The sequence below is a fragment of the Phasianus colchicus genome, chromosome 20, assembly GCF_987193195.1.
Source record: "Phasianus colchicus chromosome 20, bPhaCol1.hap1.1, whole genome shotgun sequence".
Taxonomy (NCBI): domain Eukaryota; kingdom Metazoa; phylum Chordata; class Aves; order Galliformes; family Phasianidae; genus Phasianus; species Phasianus colchicus.
Window position 1 is genome coordinate 6,206,239 of NC_143455.1, and position 19,809 is coordinate 6,226,047.

Sequence of the window (19,809 nt, forward strand, 5' to 3'; positions counted from 1 at the left end):
GGCGTTCCGCCGCCAGAGGGTTCCTACGCTGGGCGGGGCGGTACGCTGCTCTCCGGTCCCCCGTTGCGCCTCGGTGCCACACACGTAACCGCCCCCCGAGCGGCGCGCCCCTGTCTTTTCGTTCCGCCGCCGCACATCACCACCTTAGTGCGCGGTCTCTCGATATCCCTACATCCCCACCGAGAGGCTGGAGGGTAGATCTCTCTGAGAAGGCTGTAGTCCTGAATCCATTCTTTTCCCCCCTCCCCAGAGCTGCTCTGAGACCACAAATACTTCATCCCCACCAGACCCTCATTTCCTGCCCATTTATGGTGCCAGCCTGGGGGGCTGCAGGGGGAACCCAAGTGGGCCCAGCTGTGAGGCCGGCAGTCACAGCCCTATTTAAGCCCCGGCCGCAGCCTCTCACATGATGGGAGCATGACTGCAGCAGCTCTGAGAAGCAGCATGGTGCTGGGCAGGGAGCAGCTGTCCCAGTTCTTTAGGCCCTATGGGGAGGTGGGCAGCGGGGAGAGCAGCCGGCTGCTACCCCAGGTAATGCATAAGGGCCCCTGTGCTGCTGGGTGGGACCTAGCCTGCTGTAGGGGGGGGACTGTGGGATGACCCCATGTCATGGCCCTGAGGGGGATCTCACAGGCATAAATTGGAATTCCTGTTATGGGTGGGGGGTCCCCATAGGGATCCTGGTTAAGGACAGAGCCCTGGGAAAGCACATCCCTCAGCTCACAGACCCCCAATGAGGAAAGGAGGTGACCCCACACCCCATCCTTGGGGTTCCCTATAGGGATAAATAGGAGTTCCTGTTAGGGGTAGAGGTGTTCCAGAGAAGCTCACCCCTGTGGTCTTCCATCTTCGTGGACCCCAGAAATGCCCCATGCCCGCTTGATTCCTTGTGCCACAGTGGGATGTATGGTGGCTTTAGGAGCCCACAGCCCCCTTAGGTAGGGTACGTGGGGGGTATGAGGGCTGGGTACCACTGTGGGTGTGTCCTGGGGGTCTGTGGGCCTTGCAGCTGCCAAGTGGTTCTTCTGCCCCATGCAGACGTCCCAGCTGGTGGAGCTGCCCCAATCCTCTGATGATGATGATGACATCTTGCTGCTGGGGGATGCGGATGATCCTGTGGCCAAGCATGACCCAGAGGAGTGGTGTAGCACCCTCTGCAAGCCAAGTGCCTTCAGCCACTGTGCGCGGCACTTAGCCTTCCTCTGGAACCTCCTCTTCCTCCTGCTGGGCCTGCTGACCCTGGGCATAGGGGTCTGGGGGCTGCTGGCCAAGGGCTGGCTGCAGGGCGAGCGCTTGGCCCCACTGGGCTCTGACCCCATGCTTCTCTTCGTGCTGGCAGGGCTGGGGGCCAGCACTGTGTCCCTGGCTGGTTGCCTGGGTGCCCTCCGCTCCAGCGTCTGCCTGCTGCGCTTCTTCGTGGGGGCCGTGTTGGCCTTTGTGGGGCTGGAGGTGCTGGGAGGACTGCTGCTGCTGGTGGCTCGGCAGCGGCTGCGGGACGCGCTGCAGGATGCCCTGCTGCTCTGCCTGCTGCGCTACCAGGAGGAGCCCGACCTGCGCTTCCTGGTGGACGAGGTGCAGCACAGCCTGCAGTGCTGCGGGCTCAGCTCCTACCGTGACTGGGAGAGCAACCCGTGAGTGAAGCTGGGGGCAGGTGGGGGCATGGATTGGGCTAGCAAGAAAGCAGCAGGCACCCAGCACTTCTCCTTGTATGTCCTGCAGGTATTTCAACTGCAGCTCACCCGGTGTGCAGGCGTGCAGTGTCCCAGCCTCCTGCTGCCTGGATCCATGGCAGAACGGCTCCATCACTAACGACCAATGTGCCTTTGGGGTGCTGCACCTGGGGGACATGGCAGCTGCTGGCGTGGTGCACCTGGGGGGCTGTGTGGTTCAGCTGGGTGCCTGGTTGCGTGCACAGGCTGGAGGCATTGCCACCGGTGCTGCTGTGCTGGTGTTGCTGGAGGCCACCGGGCTGCTCCTGGCACTGAAAGTGCTGGCAGACATTGCACCTGGTGGGACACAGGGCTGAGGGTGTGCTGTGGGGCTGGAGAGGATGCTGAGCTCCCTGCGCTCTCCTTCCCATCCTTTGTTGTACCTGTGCATCCCATAATAAATCTCTGAACCCTGCCTGGGTCTGGTCTATCTCCTCTCCATCCTATCCTCTCCTGTGTGGTTGCCCACCCTCACAGCACAGGTAGAAGCTTTCCGGCCCCAGACCATCACACCAGACTCCCGTGTTTATTTCAGATTTTAATGAGTGTTTCTCCAAGCTATGCCCCAGTATGTGGATGGGGCAGTTTCTAAAAAAAGCACTGCTATAGGACAGGTGGTGGTGACGATAGCCAGCCTAGATGATGCCATACTGGGCCAGCTCATGCAGCTCCAGGTGGCTGAAGGCTTCCCAAGGGCAAATCACGGTGATATCTGTGGAGAGCAGAGGCTACATCAGCACAAGTCCCAGCCCTGCTGCAAGCCCTGCAGCAGAAAGGAATGGGGACCACATACCTGTTCCTAGCCCCTCCATGCCTGGGATGTCATCGCCAAACCTGCAAAGAAACCAGGTGTCTGTCCTCACGATGCATCAGCCCTGAGCAGCATCACGTGGGTGCCTTCAGGTGTGTCCCACACTTGGCCCAGGTGCTCAGCCCTACTCACCCCTGCACTCCTTTTTTGGGTGGCTTGCTCTTGAATTGCCGTGTCTGCCTCTGCTTGAACTTAGGTGGTCCTTTCCGGGGGGTGGCAGGTCCGCCAGTCACCCTGGTGGCTGACTTGAGCTCCGGTTTGTGGGGCTCCAAGCTCATGGCTGTAGCAGGGCTAGCAGCCTGCCCTGCGTCACAGCTGTGCCTGTGGCTCTGGTGCTGACACGGGGTGGTTCCTCACACCTGGCACAGGGAGGACATGGGGCGCTGAGGTGAACCTTGGAGTGGCTGCAGCCATCCCAGTGCAGAGATGCGCTGTGCCATCCGGGTGCCCTTGTTCCTACCCTGCCATGAGCCCTGCAGAGCTGATCCGCTTTCCGAGCTGCCCTGGGGGTGGGCACTTTCCCTCCCCTCCCTGGAATTAGGCCAGCTCAGAGCCCACTAATCCCCTTACCCCAAAGGCAGCAAAGGGCATCCAGGGGGGGCATCCAGGGGGGCATACTGAACCCCTGCACTCCTTGGGGCAATGCCTGCAGCCCTTTCCCCCCACTGCAGGTGGATGTGCACCACTGGGTGCCCCCACCACAATACATAACTGTGGAGATGGGCATCACAGGTGCCACTGTGAGTTGAAGGCAGTGCAGCTGTGTGCCAGGAGCGAGCTGTAAGCTGCTCGCAGGGCTGGCTTGCAGCTGGATGATGCTCAGGGATGGATCACAGGGCTCTGTGGTCTGGAGGGGCTGCAGCTGATCCTGAAATCCCAGGGCAGCACATGGCTCCATCCTTCCCGCAGGCACCCTGCAACCTGCCAAGCACTGGGGCTTTGTAGCACAGGCAGCTCTCACTGCCAGGTTGGCAGCACTCGGCATGGAGCCTCATCTGCAAGCGCAGGAGGTGAGCGTGGCTCCAGCTGGGCAATGCCATGCACTGCAGCCCCAGTGCCTACAGGTCTGAGTGCTGTCTCACACATAGCAAAGCCATCACTTACCGTCCCCAAGGCCAGTGCTGCTCCAAATGACTCCCTGCAACCCGCTCCACACGTCCTCCAAGTGCTCTGGGTGGCGGCTGGGGGCTGGCAGATTTATCCTCTTCGGGGATAATAGGATTAAGTCCCTTCTTCTCAAATGGGTAATCTAGTGTCCTTCCCCCATTGCCTTTGGGGAGGAGAGTGGGAGTATGTGCGTGCATGGGGAGGGGGTGTCAGGATTAACACCACGGGGATGGGCTGTGTGTTGGCACTGCTGCCTCACCCCACAGAGCATAGTCTTGGAGCAGGGAGCAAGGAACAGCTGCAGAGCACCCATGGGGATGTCCTGCATCCTCCCTGCGAGGGACACCCCTATGCCTCGAGCCACTGCACCACGGGGACAGGGATGGGACCACAGCCAGCAGAGCGCTCAGGGCAGCGCTTCATAATGGTGCTGACACCACGCACAGTGCCCACACCATCCCTGTCTCCATTCCAATCAGGATCACAAAACATGAGGGTCACCAGCTCATCTCACGTGTCACTGAGGACACCTGAGCACAGACAATCTGAGGGTGCTGCAGGCTCTGCTTCATCAGCCCAAAATGTGGTGGAAGTGGCCCACTGCCCACCTGCCCTGCTGCTTGGGAGTGTCACTCCAAAGCCTCCTGTAATCCCAGCACTAAAGCAATTACAAAAAGGTATAATCTCAGCACACTTTAATTGAACTTCAGCCCCTTCCACTAATGGCAATTAGTTAGATTTCAGCAAATAGGATTACATGGATCCAGAGGTGTTTTTATGAAGCTGGCAGAACCGGACTCTTTTACAGCAAGGGCCAGTGCCCTGTTGTTAATTAATGCTTCTAGACTCAGCTTCATTAGCAAATGCCACTCAGGAGCCACTCCTGGTGGCACTCAGTGCACTGGCTGGATGGGGTGAGTTTCTGCATGTCATCAGGCCAAGGATGTGCTCTGTTGGGCAGGATTTGCTGAGGTGATGCCTCAAGGTGAAGTTTAAGGAGTTTTAAGGCAGAGATGAATGAGGAAGAAGCAGCACTGTGAGGAGCTGCCCTTCATGGGACATTGCAGAGCCCACGTGCTCCAGCTGCACGCTCCCCCCTGCACCCAGCAAATCCTACAGCATCGGGAAAGGGCTGGAAAAAACCCCGGCCCATCCAGACAGCGGTCACAGAGAAGCCCCTAAGAGGCTTAGTGTAGCGTGGGGAGGACGGTGTGACACCACAGCCCATCTCCGTCACCAGGCTGCTGTTATGCTGCAAGGATGAGGCAGGAGCAGTGGGAAGGACCCTGCCCTTAGCAGGGATTTTCAGCCTCAGGGATAGAAGCACCGAGTGGTGACACCACTCCTGCATCGTCAATGCTGGGGCCACACGTGGGGTGCACGTGCTTGGTGAATCCCTCCAGTCTGATGCAAACAAACACCGCAACTAAATCCCCATCTCACAAACCAACGTCCAAAAGCCCACAAATACACCGTGTCCCATTCCTCTTGTCCCGGGGAGACTCCTGGAGCTCAGCAGGAAGTTCCTCACCAGTTTGTGGGCTCAGTCTGTCCCCATGCGCAGCCTGATCTCCAGCTTCAGGACCGCTTTGATGCTCTCATCCTGCACGTGCTGCTCCACGGCCGCCAGTGCCCGCTCCCCACCATCCCCATAGTGCTGCAGCAGCTGCTCTACGTACTCGATCCAGACGCAGTTGTGGCAGCCGCTCATGCAGCAGTTGGTGGGCGGTGGGAGCTCAGGGGGGTGTGGATAAGGGGACTCAGCCCCCGGCATGGTTTCCCCCTCACCCTGGGGGGTTCCTGTCTGGCAGTCGCTTCTCGGGGTGTCTGAACGCTTCTGACAGCTGCAGAAGGTGCTGGAATGGGGGGTTCTGCGCTGCTGTTCCTGCAAGGGATGGCTCTGTGGTGGTGCTGGGTGGGGGGGCGGCCCCCAGCACTGTGCCCTGAGTGATACCCTCCCCCCTCTGCACCCTGGGGCTCTGCTACACCTTCACACACAGAGTCCTCCTCCCCCCCGACCAGCCCCATACAGCGCTGGGCCCCTGGTGCGGCCCCCAGACGCCCTATCAGAGCCCTCAGAACTCGAGTGCAGCCCTCATATCCCTCGGTGCAGCTCCTAGAGCCCCGCTGCAGCCCCCACACCCCCATAACAGCCCCCAGAACCTTCAGAGCAGTTCCTAGGGCCCCTAGAACCCCAGCGCAGCCTCCAGAACCGTCATTACTGCCCCCAAATTCCCCATTGCGGCCACTCCCCAACCCCCACCCTACCACCAACCCCCCTCGTGCCCCCCCAGGCCCCTCCTCCGTGCCGCAGCCCCGCCCCGTCCCCGCTCACCTCCCGTCCCCTCCCCGCCAGGCCCCGCGCCGCCCGCGCCGCCCGCAGTAACATCCCGCCGCCGCGCCCCGGCAACGGCCCGCCTCCTTTCCCGTCCCGAGCGACGGCTCTTTCACCCAATGGTAGCCCAGCTTCTGGGCAAGCTCAGCCAATGAGAGCGCGGCAGCGAAGCATAGCCAATCGGAAGAGGGAGGCGGGGCGGAGGCGTCGGAGGGCAACCGGAAGCGGAGGCAGCAGGGCGAGCGGAGGCCGCGTGGGGAGCGGCGGTGCCATGGGAGTGGAGAAGGGGAGAAGGAAGGGACAGGGAGCGGGACGCGGAAAGGGGCTGGAATCAGGACCGGGAAAAAGAAAGGGACAAGGACTGAGAGCGGGACATGGAAAGGAACAGGGACCGACCCCGGGAAGGGGCCCGGCCGCCGCCACGCTACGCGGCAGGTCAGTGCCCGGTGCGGTGCGGCTCCCAGGCCGGCTGCGTCCCGCTGAACCGGGCTCCCCGATGCCCCGTCACAGCCCATACCGTTCCCGTTATCCCCCAGGAAGGAGAAGGCGTTGGCCAACCTGAAGCCCAAGCACCCCGACGAGCAAGAAATCCCTTTCCGCTTGTGGGAGCTCATGCAGAGCCGTGAGGCCATGAAGCACCCCAAGCCCCGGGCAAGGCGGGCAGCAGGTGGGGGCCTGCAGCCTCTAAAATGTCCCCATCCCAGCCTGTCCCTGCCCGTAATCTTGCTGTCCGTCTCTCCTAGAGAAGCCACAGCATTTCCAGGGGACCGAGGCGCAGGAGGACATCCCTGTGCCCAGGTTCCGTCGGCGCAGAGGGGAGTCGGAGCGCTCCTTTGTGTGCCGCATGGAGCGGGAGGTGCAGCATGTGCTGGTCCTCAGCAAGAACCAGGTGCAACGGGAGCCTGAGAAGGAGGCGGCAGCACCGCAGAAGTCTCAGAGAAAGAAAGAGTGAGAGCAAAGCCTGCTGAGGCGGGGCTGGGGCAGCCAGGGCCGTGCTCTGATTCTGAGACCTAGCTCTACAGGGCTGGATCTGAGTCCAGCCCTTGGAGCAGCTGTACACTTCTGGTGCTAGGCCAGGCAGGGGAGAGCAGCAGAGCTTGACTTTCGAGGGGGTTCCATGGGGTAGAAGCTCTCTTCCTCCCTGTGGGTTGTAAGATAGCTCTTCAGGTTTCAGAACAAAAAGCTGGACAAACTGCGGAAGAAGAAGGAGGAGAAGAAAGAGGCTTTGCTGGAGAAGAGCCTGTTCCAAGGTGGCAATGGTGCAGGGAGGCTGACTGCAGTGACCCACATGCAGAGGTGGGAGCAGCGTCCCCCCTGACACCAGGTTCTCTCCCAGACCCAGTGGCATTCGGTGAAGTTGTGACAGAGCCACCCACCATCACCTCACGGCCCCGCAGTGGGGGTCCCACCGAGAAGGTGAGGTTTTGGGTGCACGGGGTTCCATGCCTGTCTCTGCATCCCTGACCCATCCCATTTCTGCTTATAGGCTGGTCGGAAGCGGCTCTTGCTGACACCTCACCTGGGCCAGAGCCGGGCAGCCCCCACTGTGCCAGTATCACTGGCTCGGCAGCGCATCGTGCAGGAGGAGCGAGCGCGTGTCATCCAGGCCTACCGGGACATCCAGAGGCGCAAGCAGCAGCAGCGGGACGCGGCACGGGGAGCCACCCAGCCTAGCAGCAGGGTACCAGGCTGAGCCCACCTGTCCCAGCGAGGGGATGCAACCCCTGGACCCCCATGTGGAGCAGCGTTAGGATTACACTGCCCTTGTGATGGTCAGGTGGACGCACAGGCAGCACTGGGGACATGGAACCCTGGGACTCAGTGGGGACTGTCATCCTGTTCCCACTTTGCTGCCAGTACAGAGACCTGTGCCCTTCCTTAGCACCTCGGAGTGGGCAACCTACAGAAGGTAGGGGCCTACCTATGAGGTTATGGGGCCACGGACCTGTTTGTAGTAAAAGTGATGATAAATGCTGATGATGTACGCTTGTTTGTGCCTCCTGCACCATCCCAGCTTTGCTGGCAGCATGCAGTGACTGTTAAGGGACAGCGCTGTGTTGCATGCCAGCAGATGGCAGTCCCAGCCTGCAGCATGGCATTGCTGTCACCACAGGCTGGCACTGCATGTCCTCTGGTAGGGACAGGAGCCTCTGCTGGACACTGTGCATGAGCATTTCCTGCTCTGGCTGCAGTGAGGAGGGGAGCAAGCCAAGCCCAAGTACGCAGAGCATTTCTTGTGCTGAGTCCACACTCACCTGCACTTTCCTCCATCGTCTCTCTCACCCCTTGGAGTTGTTGCATGAACTCGCAGTCCTCAGCCATGCTCCCCGTGCTTTCAGAATGTCCAGTCCACGTTCCTGCCAGGCACCAAGATTGCTGCTGGGACCCCATTTGTGCCCCGTGCTGGAGATGACAGCCCCTTCAGCTGCCCCCTGCTCTCAGCCCCAGGGCTGCAGATCACTCCCAGCACAGCAGCCCACGTGTGCCCGTGCGGCTGTTTCACCTGCACAGGACAAAGGCAGCGCTGTTCCTCAGCCCCGTGCCGCACAAAGCGCTGCCTGTTGGAGCAGGGCCGCCCTGCGGCCAGCACTGGCAGAGACTGGGGGCTCCGGAGGGGCTGAGGCCACCGGCAGCACCGGAATGGCACAGCCCAACCCAGCCCTGAGTCCTTGCACAGGGCTGAATGGGAACAGTGTCTGTGCACCTTGTTTATATGGACTGCTGTCCCCAGGGCTGTGTCACCCCAGGATGGCTGTGCTGTGCTGCTGGTTGGGGACCACAGTGTGCCTTGCACAGGTCAGGGCAGCTGTGGTGCACCCAGCTTAGCAGAGGGGACACACACCATGTGCCATGCAGTGCCAGGAGGAGGGCAGGCTGTGGCAGCCCCAGGGACTTGGAGCTCTTGGTGCTGCCTGGAGACGTCCCCACAGCTAGCTGGCACCAGGTAAACATGAGTGATGCAGCACAACCCCAGGGGCACAAGCAGTGTCTGATGGGAGCCTGCTCCTACTGCACATCATCACCTGCCCTGGCACCTGCTGTGTCATGACAGGGCTGTGCCATGTCCCCACTGCCAGGAGCATCCTGGGGAGCAGGGGGATGTGCCTGCAGGACTGGGACACAGTGTGTGCTGAATACTTGCACATGGTGCTTTCAAGGAGACCGGGTCACCCACCTCCCCCAGCCAACCACTATGGAGCCATTTCAGCCCTGAATAATTCATAATGCTCCCGTTGGCTCAGCCACAGGCTTCCTGCCCGCAGCAGAAATTGCTGCAGAAGAGAAAGGCAATCTGAGCAGAAGCTGCCCCTGACCTTGGCATGTCCTCTGCACCATGCTACCTTCTGCAGGGTATCCATTTGCCCATCCTGGCACAGCCGCCCCATCTGCACCCTGGCCCCAGTGCAGGAGCATGAGGCCACTTGGGGCCACGCTGGGGATCCACAGTGCCACCAAGGAAGGGAGGAAGGACTGAGCACGATGGCACAGAGGTGGAAGCCCTTGGCTGATGGATGCAATGCAGCTGGGCACCCCATCCCCATCATACTACAAGACCACATAGGAAAACTCACCTTTATTGGGTCTGACCTGAAAAAGGGGAGAGGAACAGAGGAAGGAGGGGGCCCAGCTCCATCCCAGTGCCCTGAATGTGATCCTCAAGCTCTGGCATGGAGACTGGGACAAGGCACAGATCAGGCGGTTGGAGCCACGGGGAGAAGCCACTGGGAGCTGAGACCCAGAGCACCCCCAAGTCCCCCAGTGACAGGGGGAGCGAGGCACAGCACGAGGGTTGGGAGAACTGGGGATGGCTTGGGGTACAGTGCCCTGGTCTGGGCTCAGCACTTGGCAAGGTTCATGAGGTGCAGCCCTGGGCAGGCACCTCCCTCCCCCCCCACTGCTGGCTGTCCAGCAGCAAAACATCCCCAGCCCAGAGGGGACATGGTGTCCGTGCATGGTGAAGGCAGTGTCGGGACAGCATGGGGTGGCAGTGGGGAGCTGGGCAGAGCAGGCAGCCTGCGGTGCCACAGCCAGGCAGCATGGTGCATCCAGACGTTCCCAGCTCAGGAACTGGCTCCAACAGGGTCAGATGCACCAGGCAAGGAGGCATGGTAGGGTCACAGCTGCGCCAGTGCTGTAGGATCTGGGCTTCACCACCGGTTCCTGCTGTATGGGGACAGCACCTGCAGGCACAGCAGGATGGCACTGGGCAGTACGCTGAGCAGCTCAGAGCCATCCCCACCCGGCGCCATCCCCACCCCTGCCTGCATGGGAAACTCTGCAGCGTAGGCAGACTTTGCACCCTGACTCTGGCCAGCAGCCCAGCACCACTGCCCCCTCCCCGCTGCTTGTTGCTCATTAACCCACCTGGCTGCCCCGAGCATCTCGCTGTGCTGCAGCGTGTCGGGCCTGCACGGCGAAGGCATCCTCTGCTCGCAGCGTGGAGCTGGCACTGCTGGCGGCGGTGGCACGGGGCAGGATCACATCATAAGGACCTTCATTCTGCAGGGGCACAGGGGAATGCAGGGGACTGGGAACACCCCTAGGGAGCTCAGCAAGGAAGGGACCCACCCCAGCACCGAGCATCCCAACCTGATTTGAGGATCAGGTGTACCCTATATACCTTTATCTGGCCCCATCCCAGCCACCTGTTATTGATCAGCTCGGTAAAAGCTCATCTCCATGTGGAAGGCACTGGTGCTGCCCTTACCGTCCCCTTGTGCATCAGAGCCATCTCTGTGGGCTGGTAGACGCTGGTCAGCAGCTGCCCATTGTAGCCGCTGTATGGGGACACCGGCTTCTTGGCTGCAAAGAGACAGGGACAGTGAAAAGGGTGAAAACAGGGGCCTCACTCAGCCACCCTACCTGGGAGCTGGGCCTCGTTAGCAGCTTAATGAGCTGACAGCAGCCAGCTGCCCTATGCCCTTCCCTGGGGACGTCCCTGGGGTTTGCATCACTGCAGGGCGGGAGGGGCACCCCCAGTGTTATTGCAAGTTCTCTCGAGTGCTGTCACCTCACTGACGCTGCTTCCATTAACGAGCAAGGAGCCAACCCAGGGCGGAGGGCTGGGAGCCGTGGGCACCCCACGCCGGGGAGGGGAGCGCGCCCGGAGCGGCTGAGCTCAGCCCCAACTGGTACACCCAGCCCGGCGTGTTTTTGGGAGCCACAACAATGCGGGCACGGCTCCCGGCCGCTGGGCGCGTCGTGGCAGCAGACGTCTCACTGTGCCGTGCTGTGCTGACCCCGCAGCCCGGTGCCTACCGAAGGAAGGCTCATCCATGGAGAAGGCTTTGTTTTCTACAAACATGCTCTGCGATTTCTGCTCCTTCAGGATGGTCTCGTAGCCCACCCCACGCGTGGGGTACACGTCGTCCTCGTAGCCTTGCTCAGAACTGCGCCGTGTCACGTGTGTCACCTCGGGGATGACGTAGAGGAGGATGAAGGCGTAGGCGTTGGACACCAAAGCGATGGCCAACGTGGGGTCATCCCAACTGGGCTTCTTGCCCACGTGTTGGTTCCCATAGAGGTACATGGCCGTCCATGCCACCCAAATGGCCATGGAGAGCCCGGAGGTGGCCAAGATGAAGGCGCTGTGCTTCCTCCAGCGCGTGTAGCGGCCGCAGAGGGTTGGCCAGGCAGTGCCGAAAGCAGCCACCAGCAGCACCATGACATAGATGAGCGCCATGACGAAATCAGCATCCGCCAGCCCACAGGGGTCCGTGGGTCCGCCCTCCTGCCGGGCCACCGTGATGATGAGCCACTCGGCGTTGATGATGACCTCCACCAGTGCCAGGAGCAGAGCCACCGCCAGTGTCACCCAGCCTCGTGGGCCACGGTTCCTCCGTGCCAAGAAATTGAGGGCCACGGCGTGTGCCAGCAGGCAGGAGAAGCAGAGTGCGAAGAGGACACCGAAGAGAAAGCGGCGAGAGGTGCAGGTGGAGAAATCTCGCCCCACGATGAAGTCAAACGTCAGGCAGAAGAGCCCGAAGGTGCCCAGCAAGAAGAAGGCCTGCGTGGCCACCAGGCTCTTCTTCTGGGGGTCCTGCACAAAAGGCAGGCTGGCCACCAGCACGATGGTGAGCACGAAGCTGGTCACGGCACCCAGGCTGGCCGCGGCCTCCAGCACGATGCCCCATGCTGCTGACAGGTCACAGAGGTTGTAGTAGAGCGAGGAGAGGTCCTGGCTGCATCCTGATGGAGGGGTGCTCTGGGCACGGCCCACGGGCAGCAGAGCCAGCAGGATGCAGGCGGCTGCTGGCACCGCAGCACCCATCCTGCACGGCAGGTGGGTGCCAAGCGGGGATCCACGGACCCTGTGGGGAAGAGAAGCATTACAGAGCCGGGAGCAGGAGCTGGTGCTGCCTGTGCTGTCTGCAGGTGTTGGAGCATCTCTGTGGCAAGTGATCAGCTCCCGGTGAGCCCAACCCACCACAGCCCAAAGCGGCTCCAGATCAGAGCAGGCAGACGGCCATCTCCTGTCACCTCCTTGCCTGGATGCAGCACTGTGCCTGTGGGCCTCTGGAGGAACCGAGCATGGGTCTGGGCTGGGCAGCAGAGCTAACACTTGGAGACACTTGGGGTTGCATGCTAGCACGGCTTTGCATACCAGCTCGTTCCCCTTTTTGCTTCTCCTGGCCCACTTCCCTCCTGTGGCTCCGGGCACTGACCCACCATGGGTCTCGTGTCTGACCGTGCCCGCCAGCGCTCCTGGTCACACGCAGCCGCAGCCCGGCGTGGCACAGTATGGCACGGCATGGCACAGTGTGGCACAGCATGGCACAGTGTGGCACGGCATGGCGCAGCACGGCGCTGCCCTGTGGGTACGGGGTCTGTTCCCACTCCCAGCCCCAGGGAGCGCAGAGTGCCGGTAGCAGGGAATGAGGAAGGAGAGGGGCGAGCTGCAGCCCCTGCGCTCCCCTCTGGGAGGAAACCGGGCAAGAAAACAGCAACAAGGTCACTCCGGGGCTGAGACGGGGGGGTGTTCCAGCCCCCAGCTCACTGCCTCCGCTTCCAAAACCCCCGCTCTGAGGGACCCGAAGGCCCCCAACCCACTCCCCTTCCGGGACCCCGCAAACAGTGGTGTCCAGGCTCCGCGGTGCCCCCCCGGGCTGGGACCTCCCGTCCGCGGTGAGGACACCGGGGGACCCATCCCCTGCCGCCCCCGGCCCGCGGCGGATGGGGACACCAAGGGACAGGGTTCCGCCGTTCCTCCCAGCGGCACCGACCCGGTTCCCCGCCCCGACTCGGGCTGGTCCAGGTGCTCCCCCGACTTTCCGTCCAGAAGAGCCCGTGGGGCGCACGGCTCCCGACCGCTCCCGGTATCCTTCTCCTTCTTGTTCCCGGTCCCGGTGTCCTCCAGCCCCGCACCTTTAACCCCTCCCGGCCCCGCTCACCGACTCCAGCGCCCCGTGTCCCGTCGCTCCGCCGTGCCGTGCCGTGCCGTGCCGTGCCGTGCCGTGCCGTGCCGTGCCGTGCCGTGCCGTGCCGGCGAGCCCCGAGCCCGCGGCACCGCGCGCGCCTGCCCGGCCCCTCCCCGAGGTGCGGCCGCTGCCCGGGGAGCGCGCCCGGAGCCGGCCGGGACCTGCCCCGCCGCACCGAGCACCCGCAGCACGGGAGCGGGGAGACAGGTGGAGAGGAAAGGGGACCGTCCCCCCCAAAACGGGAGGACCGAGCGCCGGGTGGAAGCGAGCACAGAGCGAACTCGAGCACCGGTGTAATGAGTTGGCGGGGTCTCAGCACGGTCGGGTGCCGGGGTCACAGCACGCCGCGCCGGAGCAGCAGCATCCCGAGCTGTAACCGCAGCCGAGCAGCCGCAGGCGGGGGCCCGAGGGGCCTCCCGGAGGAATGTCAGCTGACGGCTGAGCCCTTGGCACCGCTCTCGGGTGAGCCTTTCCTGCGGGGGTTTCGGGGCTCGGTGGTCCCAACAGCGGGGCTGCACCCGTGTCTCGGCCATGGCACCCCACAGCCACCCCATCCTTGTGGCTCAGGGATGGGGAAGAGCCCTTTGAGGCTCAGGGCACCCATTGCTCTGCCAGTCCCGGAGGAGGTTTCCAGGCGGGCCCTGCTATTTTGGGAGGGTGAAGCAAGACAGTGAAGGATGCAGCCGAAAGTTCACCGTGCCGCCGGCGGGTCCTCCCCCAGCCCGGGTTGGTATGAAAACAACCCGAGGAGCCGGAGCTGGTGACACCACTGCAAGGGGAGCAGCACCCACAGCACCCACAGCCACCGTCTGCCTGCCTCCACCTGGCTACCAGCGCCGCACTGGGGCAGGATCGTCCCTCCCCGCTGGGAACACACATGTGTGCGCATTCACACAAGCACTGAGCAGCGCTGAGCGCCCTGCAGAGGGGCTGTGCTGCCTCCCCACCTCCTGCCATGACCTCTGCGTGCCTCAGTTTCCCCAGGAAGTCGAGTTCTGCCTAGGAGCGAGGCCCCGCTTCCCCACCGCCCCCGCTGCCCCAGCGCCGGGCTGCACAGAGGCCGAGCTGCACGCGGCTTCCTGCAGTGCTTCCTTCCGCTGCACAGAGCAGCCCCAGCCCCGCAGCCCCCCGTTCCCACCGGCGCCCATCACACGGTGGCTGCCCCACGGAGCCCACACGCTCCCATACCAGCTGGTCCAACCCACGCTGCACACCCCTGCTGTTTCTCAGGAGGTGTTTTTGTAGGTCCTACGGCAACACCCCTCCGTGGGGTGAGCTGGGTGCAATACAGCTGTTTGCTGGGGCGTTTGGTGCCTGGCACGGAGTGAGCAAGGGCAGAGCCCAGCCCTGCTGCCCTGCTGTTCTGGGGACTGAGCCCTCCATGGCAGCACTGCCGGATGTCTCCCAGCCCCGCAGCGCTCGGCACAGCCAGGAATCAGAGCCAGGCTTCTGAGCAGGACAGGAGCAGGCCCGTTCCGAAAACATGGGCACGCCGGGCGCATTTTTTCCAGGCTTACCTCTCTGCAGAGCCGCAGGGCCGAGCTGACGGCAGCACGGCGGCCGAGCCCCAGCTCACCTTGGTGAAGGTGAGGGCCGTACCTGGGGGCCGGGGGGGGGCCACGTGCTCACCCTGCCCGTCACCTCTGTTTACGCCGGGGCTGGAGAGCTGTTTTCCATCTGAGCTGGTTCTGTCCAGAAAGGAGCCCCTCTCTGCAGGCGGACGCGGTTAGCACGTTTCCACCTCCCTCTCCAAGTAAATAAGCGCTGGGCGAGGGGGGGCTGGCGGCAGCCCTGGCCTCCGCACACGGGGCCGGCGCTTGGGTTCAGTGCTGCCCTTCCCAGCCAGGCCCTCGTGCCCCCCCCCAGCCCCACAGTGCGGCCCCTGGCCAGGCTATGGGGTGGGAAATCCTGCAGGAGGGTGCGGGGCGGCAGGAGGTGCTCACCGCTGGGTTAATGTCTAATCTGGCCCCAGTCCTCTCCTGAAATGCCAGAATTAATGGAGCGAGGACCTCCCAGCTACCACCCACCCCAGCGAGGCTCGGGCTGAACCCTGTTGGTGGGAACAGGGCATTGGGGGTCGGATCCCCCCGATGTAATGCAGGGGTCAGCATTATGCCCAGGGCTGCAGAGTGTGAGGAGCATCGCCCTAGATGTGTGCCTGTACCCGTGTGGGTCAGCCCCACATCATGAGGTCATCCTGGGCTCACCTTACGTGCAGTGGGAGCAAAGGTAGGTGGGCATCCTACTGTGCCCCATCCCACCACAGTGCTGGGCTCAGCCTGGTGGGCGCAGGGCACTGGGTTGCTCTCTGTGCCCTGCTTGGGGCAGCCCAAATACTCCAGGGTCAGCCGAGCCCCCCAGCACTGGGGCAGCTCCATGGGTGCTGGTTTATGAGGAATTACAGTGGAAAGGCCGCTCTGTTTGGGGGGGATTATAGTAAGGACCTTATGGGAGAATTAGGATGGAAAGTGGGGCAGGCAGGGCTGTTGCTCCGGACCCGGCTGCTCCCACGGGTGCCAGCTCCCTGCTGCTGCCTGTGCCAGCTCTGCTGGGTGTCCTGTCCCTGCCCTCTGGTGGCAGCTGGGGACAGGCAGGGAGGCTGGCACGGCCCCGGCTGCTCACTCAGCATTGCAGCAGTGTGGTGGTGTAAGCGAGAGCGTGGCTCTGAGCTGTGTGCGTGCCACGCAGTGGGGACATGGGTGGGAGCCGGGTCACGCAGGACTCCAGCACCCTGAGGGCACCAGGCTGAGCAGAGGGACGCAGACGGAGCCAGACCCACGCAGCATTATAGACTGAACATCGGAGTTTATGCAGGAGAGCTCAACCCCATCACATTGCCTCCTCCCCGGGGCTGCAGAGCTCACCTGGGCGTAGATTTGCTGCGTTGTTGGAGCTGGAGAGCAGCTGTGAGCTCCCACCACCCCCAGCACCGCAGCTCTGTGGGTGTGGGCGCAGCGGGGCAGCATCCCTCGGGCACGGTCCCACTGGGTGCTGGCTGAGCACCGAGACCCCCAGCTGGTGGCAGCCCTCTGCTGAGCACGCCGTGCCCAGCAGCTGCAGTGGGCTCAGGGTTGGGGGCACAACGCGGGCGCCGCTGTGGCGGGGGCCATGCCACGTGTGGGCACACAGCACCTCGCTCACGGCGCGGCGGAACGTCTCGCTGACAAAGCAATAGAGGAAGAAATTGAGGGTGGTGTTGAGCATGGCTGCCATGTTGGCGATGTCCAGGGCCAGGTGCACGCGCCAGTCCCGCTTGACCGAGGCCACGTAGAGGTGGCACATCATGACAGCGGTGCGGGGCGCCCAGAGCACGATGAAGACAGTGGTGACGGCCAGGAGGAGGGCTGTGGTTTTGCCTCGGTGCGGCCGGCGTCTTCCGGAGCGCCCGCGCTGCTTCAGTTTGTGGATGATGACGGAGTTGGTGGCCAGGAAGATGCTGCAGGGCAGGAAGTAGATGGTGACGCAGTGCAGCCATTTGAGCACCCTGTCCAGTGCGGTGGGTGGGTCGGCGTCACGCCAGGCGTCCAGCCACCAGTAGAAGGGGATGCCGGTGGCCAGAGCCACGGCAAAGACGGCGGCGATGATCCTGCGGGTGCGGCGGGGGTAGGAGACGGCGCGGTACCGCAGCGGGTGGCACAGGGCCACGTAGCGATCCACGGTGAGCAGGACGGTGACCCAGATGGAGGCGTGGTTGGCTGTGAACTCCAAAACGTTGACAATGTGGATGAAGGCGCGGGGCACCGCCCGTGCCAGGATGGCCGTCTGCAGAATGAAGCCCACGAAGATGATGAAGACCTGGGTGAGGATGTCGGATGTGGTGAGGGCCAGCAGGTACCAGTATGATGACTTCTTGGTCCTCGTGGCCAGGCGGGACAGGGCCACGGCTGTCAGGACGTTTACTGGAGGGAGGGAAGTGGTGCCAGATGGGCGGTCAGACCCCGGGCTCACAGCCCCCCGGTGCCACACTCAGCTCCACAGCGCCTGGTGGGGTGCAGAGGGGGCTGGGGAACTATAAACATCGTGGTGCCATGGGGATTTGCAGAGCTGATTAATCCCTTCCAGTTTCAGCCCCAGCAATGCAAATACCATCTGCCCCCACTGCTGTGGCACCCACTAATGGGGCTGGGGTTACACCGAGGCGAATGGCACTGCAGGGAGCATAGAGACTCCACACCCCAAAATCTGTGGGGTCAGGCTGGGAGCTGCAGCTCTGCCCCTTCAACCCTGGCAGCCCTCGACCCCTCACCTGGCAGCCCCAGGCCCAGCAGGATGCTGTAGTACACGACAGGGAAGATGCCAACCATGCAGGGCGACCGCTCCGGCTCCGGCCATGTCACCGCCGTGCTGTTGGGCACTGGGACCATCGCCCTCCACCACGTGTTGGCTGAGGGGGGACACGGGGAGACTCAGAGGGGTGAGGGCACCACCGGCGGTGGCATGGCATGGGGACACCGGGGTGGCTCAGCTCACCCCATGCCTGATAGCGCATTTTAGAGCTGTAGGACACGACGCTCTCGGGGGCACCAGGGTGGCTCTGCTGCCGGATTTGATCGTTGTTTATCTCCCCTGGCCCCGTTTTATAGACTCAAAGAAAGCTGGCTTAAAACAAGATGTCCTTGGGCGGCTGCCGCAGGGGTGGGGACCTGGCTGGTGCCCGGGGTGAGGGGCCAGGGGCCGGGAGTTGGCAGTGCCAGGGGGTGGCCCCGCAAAGCCCCGTGCGGGATGCGACCCCGCGCCCGACCCCATTCACAAACCCCCGCTCCGCGCCCCGCGCTCCTATTGGCCCGAGGGCGCCAGGCTGCGGCCAATCAGAGAGGCGTCCTCTGAGAGCGAGGGAATGCCACACCCGAGCGCTGCGTTGTGATTGGTCGGAATGGTCCCAAATTAGCATTTCCCGCGGGAAGCTGGGTCCTAGTGCGGGGCGGCGACGGGGTCGTGCGGCGGCGGCATGGAGCCTTGGGGTCCTGAGACCGGGAGGGCCGTGTCCTAGCCCGACCCCTCATGCTGGCCCCATTCCGGCCCCCCGTGGCCCCTATATCGCCCTGGCTCAGCTTAGCCCCCGCTGCTGCTCTCAGTCCTGTACGTTCTCCTCTGCCCCCCCACCCGAGGGGGTCCAGGCCGTCAGCGCCCCCCAGCAGCCGAGCTCGGCCAAGCCCCGACGGCTCCGGGACCAACGGAGCATCGCGACCCCCGCGCCAAGCTCCACCCGAGCTCCCGCACAGCGCCTGCCCCCAGCCCCCCGCAATGCCTGGGGTTGGGCCGGGAGGGGGACAATAGGGGGATCCCTATACTTCCCTCCCTGCGAGCCTAGAAGGCTTTGGCCCCTTTTCCCAGCATCGACCCGAGCAGACCCCCAACCCCCGGGGCTATGTGGGAGAGAAGAGTGATGCTAATTAACTGATAATCAGATCTGGCTAATCAGCGAGCCCGGTCTCTTTGTGCCCCCCGGAAAACGTGCATCGATCGGCTGCGTCAGGATCGTATTAACCCTTCCCTAGCCCTGAGTCCTTGACTCTGCAGAAAGGCACTTTGCCTGCTGGGAGGGGTCCGGTCCGGGTCCTTCGCCCCCCTCCTCTACCCGAGGTCCCACTCCTGTGCCCGGTGGGCTCTCACCTTGGTGGCTTTCGTGCTATCCTCTAGGCGTGCGGTGCCACCTTCAGTGCGTGTCTGTTCCCGCAGGCGGCCGCAGCATGGCACAGCCCCTGGGGTGCGTGGAGACGCGGGGGGGAGGGAGAGCGGCGTGGGCAGAGCCGCGGGATGGGATGGCCCCGAGCTTCGCTGCTGCCCCCGAGCCGCGGATGGGGGCCCCTGGGGAGGCTGAGCTTCGGGGACAGAACTCATCCCCACCCCAGCATGACAGGGATGGTGCTCTGGGTGCAGCTTGCTCCCATGTCACCATGTGTTTTGCACACCTAGAGGCTCAGGGGAACACAGGGGCTGACACTTTACTGTCCCTCCTGCAGCACAGGCTCCTTCCTTTCCTCCAGGACAGATGGACACAACCTCACTCCTAAGCCAGGTCTGGGTTTGTCTGAGTGTGTATGTGTGTGTGTGTGCATTCACATGTGTGTGTCTGTGCCCATGTGTGTACTACTCCAGTCCCCTCGTGTGGAGGCCATGCTGCAGGGAATGTCTGCTTGTGCCTCAGTTTCCCCAGCAGCACAGGGATGTAGGAGCTGCTGGTGGGGACACTGATGTCCCCTTCTTGCAGGAGCTGCCTGGCACAGGTCTGCAGTTCACAGAACCAGTGCAGCAGCTTTTCCATCATGAGGTTTAGGGGCTGAACACAGCACTGCCAGTACTATCCCCATAGTCCCCACATCCCTCACCCTTGCAGCCTGTGCTGCCCTGCTCTGTGTCCAACTGAAGGGTGACAACCCCTGGCCGGGCACAGTGGGGGACCCTGCAGGATGGAGCCATGCTGGCGCA

General features: G+C 63.1%; 6 protein-coding genes across 9 annotated transcripts; 2 read left to right on the top strand and 4 right to left on the bottom strand.

The window, feature by feature from the left end:
* The first annotated feature begins 19 nt into the window (after window positions 1-19).
* Window positions 20-2,124, top strand: TSPAN10 (tetraspanin 10). The gene is made up of 3 exons (XM_031598887.2): window positions 20-531; window positions 1,039-1,631; window positions 1,720-2,124. The coding sequence occupies exons 1-3, from the start codon at window positions 418-420 to the stop codon at window positions 2,024-2,026; spliced, it is 1,014 nt and encodes a 337-aa protein (XP_031454747.2). The 5' UTR covers window positions 20-417; the 3' UTR covers window positions 2,027-2,124.
* Window positions 2,125-2,227: 103 nt separating this feature from the next.
* Window positions 2,228-4,098, bottom strand: PDE6G (phosphodiesterase 6G). Its single transcript, XM_031598889.2, has 4 exons — window positions 3,625-4,098; window positions 2,653-2,879; window positions 2,503-2,543; window positions 2,228-2,421 (listed from the first exon to the last, which is right to left on the bottom strand). Exons 2-4 carry the CDS (start codon window positions 2,796-2,798, stop codon window positions 2,345-2,347), a joined length of 264 nt encoding a protein of 87 aa, XP_031454749.1. The 5' UTR covers window positions 2,799-2,879; window positions 3,625-4,098; the 3' UTR covers window positions 2,228-2,344.
* A 197-nt stretch (window positions 4,099-4,295) lies between these two features.
* Window positions 4,296-6,169, bottom strand: OXLD1 (oxidoreductase like domain containing 1). The gene is made up of 2 exons (XM_090122009.1): window positions 5,963-6,169; window positions 4,296-5,512 (listed from the first exon to the last, which is right to left on the bottom strand). The coding sequence occupies exons 1-2, from the start codon at window positions 6,014-6,016 to the stop codon at window positions 5,171-5,173; spliced, it is 396 nt and encodes a 131-aa protein (XP_089978135.1). The 5' UTR covers window positions 6,017-6,169; the 3' UTR covers window positions 4,296-5,170.
* On the top strand, window positions 6,153-7,942 carry CCDC137 (coiled-coil domain containing 137). The gene is made up of 6 exons (XM_031598888.2): window positions 6,153-6,397; window positions 6,499-6,629; window positions 6,706-6,910; window positions 7,130-7,212; window positions 7,299-7,378; window positions 7,449-7,942. The coding sequence occupies exons 1-6, from the start codon at window positions 6,234-6,236 to the stop codon at window positions 7,653-7,655; spliced, it is 870 nt and encodes a 289-aa protein (XP_031454748.2). The 5' UTR covers window positions 6,153-6,233; the 3' UTR covers window positions 7,656-7,942.
* A 1,562-nt stretch (window positions 7,943-9,504) lies between these two features.
* GPRC5C (G protein-coupled receptor class C group 5 member C) lies at window positions 9,505-15,296 on the bottom strand. 3 transcript variants are annotated; one of them, XM_090122005.1, is made up of 5 exons: window positions 14,898-15,296; window positions 11,222-12,273; window positions 10,671-10,765; window positions 10,328-10,462; window positions 9,505-10,143 (listed from the first exon to the last, which is right to left on the bottom strand). In XM_090122005.1, exons 2-5 carry the CDS (start codon window positions 12,231-12,233, stop codon window positions 10,111-10,113), a joined length of 1,275 nt encoding a protein of 424 aa, XP_089978131.1. In that variant the 5' UTR covers window positions 12,234-12,273; window positions 14,898-15,296; the 3' UTR covers window positions 9,505-10,110. The 3 variants fall into 3 exon arrangements, with proteins under 3 accessions (XP_089978131.1, XP_031454746.2, XP_089978132.1); XM_031598886.2 differs by lacking the exon at window positions 14,898-15,296 and adding an exon at window positions 13,354-13,456; XM_090122006.1 differs by lacking the exon at window positions 14,898-15,296 and adding an exon at window positions 13,186-13,332.
* An 839-nt stretch (window positions 15,297-16,135) lies between these two features.
* GPR142 (G protein-coupled receptor 142) lies at window positions 16,136-19,684 on the bottom strand. Of its 2 annotated transcripts, none has more exons than XM_031598878.2 (2): window positions 17,627-18,001; window positions 16,136-17,279 (listed from the first exon to the last, which is right to left on the bottom strand). In XM_031598878.2, the coding sequence occupies exons 1-2, from the start codon at window positions 17,742-17,744 to the stop codon at window positions 16,210-16,212; spliced, it is 1,188 nt and encodes a 395-aa protein (XP_031454738.2). In that variant the 5' UTR covers window positions 17,745-18,001; the 3' UTR covers window positions 16,136-16,209. The 2 variants fall into 2 exon arrangements, 1 of the variants encoding a protein (XP_031454738.2); XR_016459096.1 differs by lacking the exon at window positions 17,627-18,001 and adding an exon at window positions 18,994-19,684 and having other exon boundaries at window positions 17,180-17,279.
* Between the last annotated feature and the right edge of the window lie 125 nt (window positions 19,685-19,809).